General features: G+C 33.9%; 1 protein-coding gene across 1 annotated transcript; it reads left to right on the forward strand.

Moving 5' to 3' along the window:
* Positions 1-208: 208 nt before the first annotated feature.
* wu:fd46g04 (endonuclease domain-containing 1 protein) lies at positions 209-3,336 on the forward strand. Its single transcript, XM_052600774.1, has 4 exons — positions 209-228; positions 401-480; positions 1,827-2,165; positions 2,505-3,336. Exons 3-4 carry the CDS (start codon positions 1,854-1,856, stop codon positions 3,048-3,050), a joined length of 858 nt encoding a protein of 285 aa, XP_052456734.1. The 5' UTR covers positions 209-228; positions 401-480; positions 1,827-1,853; the 3' UTR covers positions 3,051-3,336.
* Positions 3,337-4,252: the final 916 nt, after the last annotated feature.

Here is a 4,252-nt window from a genome sequence, read left to right on the forward strand (position 1 = left end):
ATTCTATTTAAAATTATGATACCAGGAGCTTGTTAAACTGTGACAAAGGTGACGCACTTTGACTTAGGTAACCATAGCAACACAGAAATGCATGTGTGTGTGTGTGTGTGTGTTCACTGTACATTAAAAATATGGAAGTAGGAAAGGTGGAGACTTACTCCCTTAATGCACATTTTATGCTTGACTATAAAATGCTATGTTTGGAACACATTCACGCCACAATTCAAGGTGAAGACCCCACTGTTGGTATCTTTTTTATTTTATTACTTATGAGTTATTGTTTTTGATAAAGTTAAACCATTTCCTATAGTGATGGGATAAACTTATTTTAGACAAATCATTAAATATGATCATTTTTCATATTGTAATATCACTAAAAACTTCTGTCGATGCCCCAAAGTAACCCAGGTCTAGCTGAGTGAGTACGGACACCGGGGAAGGAATCTGGAAACATCTCACTATATCTTCTTAATTCAAGAGGTAAGGACATATCAACTGCTTGTGAGAAACATCCCAGCTAGAACCATGATTGCTCTAAAAATGTTTTTAGCGGGTAGTTTTATTTTTGTTCCCAGAACGTTCTCCCAAAATATAGTATAATGTTCCCTAAAAACATTTTTTAAATGTTTATTAATAACATTATTAGAACATTATCCCCTAACATTCTAATTAAGATTTAAGCAGAGGTTTAGATGTTGATGTCTGTTTAAAAAGAATAGTTTGATTTGATGTCACCATAATGGTGGTAAGTGTTGGCTTTAGATGTGCAATTTGACACTTGACACTCAGTGTTGTTCTTTGACTGCTGTAATGTTTATTATGGCAAAAACAGCAAGAGAACGTGGTTTGATGATGATGCTGGTTGCTTGCTGATGATTAATACATCATCACATATGTAGTCTGGTTAACTGTTTTCACTCAATCTAATGTATGCTGTTAGCTACATATTATTTATTAATGTGACTCAATTGGTCAACAGCATGAGATTACATGAGAACATTGTCAACATCAGCAAGTAACCAACATTACCAGATGACTTTTTTTCTCTAACTGTTTTTTTAGTTACAGCAGTTAAGTGAACAGTTACACTGAAAAGACTCATACTGCCTAAGTACTGATCACCATAATGGTGATGTCAAACTAAACTATTATTTTCAATAAACCTTCAACACCTCTGTTAATCTCAAAAATATATATATATATATTTTTTTTACATTAATGACAGAAATAAAGTCAGTCTTGTTTATCAATCTCAATAATAAGTGAAGTTGGTAATACTGTTTTTGGAGTTATTTTTGCTAGAGTTTGACACCAATCAGAGTTTGGGTTTTTATTTTTCAACCAACATCTGACTTCTGAGCAATGTCAGTCCACATCTAGTGTGATGGGAATCTTTATTAGAATGTTAGAGGATAATGCTCTAACAATGTTATCAATAGACATTTTTAGAGAATGTTATCCTAACTTTTAGTAGAACATTCTGGGAAGTTAAATAAAACCACTGAAAACATTCCTAGAACATACAAAAAAATTCTAGGTGGGATGTGATTTTTAGGATTTCTTGGTCCTGTTTGGTATATCAAACACAACAGTATTTTTTCTTTTCTTCAGTGATTCTGTTTGTTAACAGCAGGTGTTCATGGTTTAAAGCCAAGGGAATTGGTTTACTCAAATGGTTTGAGTTACTCTAACTTGTTAGGTTTTAAAGTGTACAGTATTGTTGATAGATAATCTTTGGCTACTTAAACAGCTAACGTTCAGTACCTGCAGTCAGTCACATGCACACAGCTTTAACCTCCTGTCTGCAAACTCTCTTCTGTCCTCAGGCAAACAGCAAATTTCAGAGATTCACCATGAGACATCTTGTTTTTCTTCTCTTACTTTTTTCTGTGTGCTTCTTCACTTTGAGTGAAGTTGTAGATAATAATTTTAGTAAATGCAATGAGTTCTTTTTGAACAACGCACCTCCTGACTTCACACCACCAGCGAGCGTCTCAGTCAAGCCCATCTGTCAGTGTGTTTGGGTTGAGGAAAATAAGAAACCTCAGAAAAAATATATGTATGCAACTTTGTACAGCACAACCTGGAAGATCCCTGTCTACTCTGCATATGTGTTTGCCAGCCCAAATGTTATGAGACAAGACCTATGGTACATTGAACCTCAGGTAAATACTGTATTAGTTCATATCACAGGAAGAACGTTAAAGGTGGATCCATTAAAACACTCATATTGCAGTGATTAATGTGGATAAATTGTAATTAATCCATTCATAGGTTGATTCCTAAAATCGTTTTTTGGACAATCTGTTTATGTGGCTGTTGTCAAATGGGGGTAATGTTTGAGAAACAAGTTTGAAAAGTCATTACTTGAGTAGATACTTTTGCAATTATGACCGAAGCTGCTAAAGACACAGAAGTTACATAATTCATCTTAAAAGATATTTTAAATAACTTTTTTTTTTAGTCTGATGTATTTAGTTGTTTTTGCTTCTCATTACCTTTAGCTGGATGGAGATTCTGAGCCATGTATGGGTCCTCAAGGCAGTGATGACAATATTGGCCCTAATCAGGCTGTTAATGATGATTATAAGAACAACAAAAAATATAACAAAGGTCACCTCTATCCTGTGCTCCACACCAACAATCGTCATTCAATGCTGGCCACATCCACACTGACCAACGCGGCTCCACAGGATTCAACTTTCAATAAGAACGCATGGCTGGGACATGAGAGATCTGTAACTGAAGACCTGAAATCCTGTGTTAAGGCCTATGTGGTGACTGGTGTAGTTCCTGACATGAATGCACCTAAACTGAATAATAGAGTCTATGTGTCAAAGTATTACTGGAGAGCCACCTGCTGTCTGAAGAACAATCAGTACATAGGGAAGGGCTATTATGGACCGGACAACAACGGAAAAGTGCAGGAATTAAAAATAAAAGAGCTTCAGGACAAGCTCAATGGTTTTTACCAAATACAAAATTTTGAAGTTTTTCCAAGCGTACCAAAGCCACCTAAACAAGCCAAAATCGACTCTCCGTGTAACTAAAAAACGGCACCTAATCCAGTTTCATTGCAGCTAATATATCAGACACCAATGATCTTGGTCTAATGTTCATGTTTATCTACTATCCTATTCCTTCTGACTTCTGAAAAAAAAAGGCTTATTTTTAGACAGGCTTAAAAAAAGGATATTATTTGAAATGTCAGGTGATTCTAATGCTTGTTACTAGTCAATAAACAAAAAAGCACTGTAAACATGTTATGTTCATTTTACTCAATAAAATTGAGGCAACTTTTTGTATCAGCTTCTTGACTATTTTGAACTCATTTTATTTTAGTTTATTCTATTAGAATAAAAAATTTTTCAACTTGCACACTTAACTAATAACAGCTGTTTGTTTTTTTCACTTTACAAACTATATTTTTAAGCTTTCTTACAGTAATATTTACCAGTTTCTCCTTATAAGCCACATAAGTTACTTCTATTCATTTTAAAATTGAATTCAATATTTCTATTTTTTTTTCTACATGCAATAGGGTTATGAAACCATAAACAAGTGCCTCAAAACTAAATATTTCTTCACTTTACAATGCAAATGTGCAACAATGCAAAATACAGAGCGCATGACCACCATCAGCTACACTTTGAGATGAGTACTTGAAGTCTATATTGTTTTTTGAAAAGTGTTTAAATATCAAAATCAGTCACGTTAAAAACATTAAATCAGCAAATAATCATGAATAGCATTCAATAGCAATTACAAAGTAAACAAAATAATCTTTGAAACTAAATTGTACAGTTTGTCCTGCAGTCAATACAATACTATCTTAAAGGGATCATATGATGGTACTAAAAAGAACATCTGTATGTGTATTTGGTGTATTGCAATGTGTTTACATGGTTTAAAGTATATATAAAACAACAACAACAACAACAACATTATTTTCCACATATTTTACATTATTTTATGTCCTCTAAGCCACGCCTTTCTTAAATAGGTAAATTTTTCCAAAGCTCATTGGTCTGAAAAAGCAAGGTGTGCCAGCATTCCAATGCTTTGTGATTGGCCAAATACCTCAAGCGTGTGATGAAAATTTTACGCCCCTTACCATAATATGATATCGCGTCCCCACGAAGACACAAAACATTAGAATCCATTTCAAACGATGCATTTGTTGCATCCAGTGGGGAAATAATTACTGATTATAATGACTTATACTGTCTTTTGTGTTGTGTTGCATTATTCC

The sequence above is a fragment of the Carassius gibelio genome, chromosome A7, assembly GCF_023724105.1.
Source record: "Carassius gibelio isolate Cgi1373 ecotype wild population from Czech Republic chromosome A7, carGib1.2-hapl.c, whole genome shotgun sequence".
Taxonomy (NCBI): Eukaryota; Metazoa; Chordata; class Actinopteri; order Cypriniformes; family Cyprinidae; genus Carassius; species Carassius gibelio.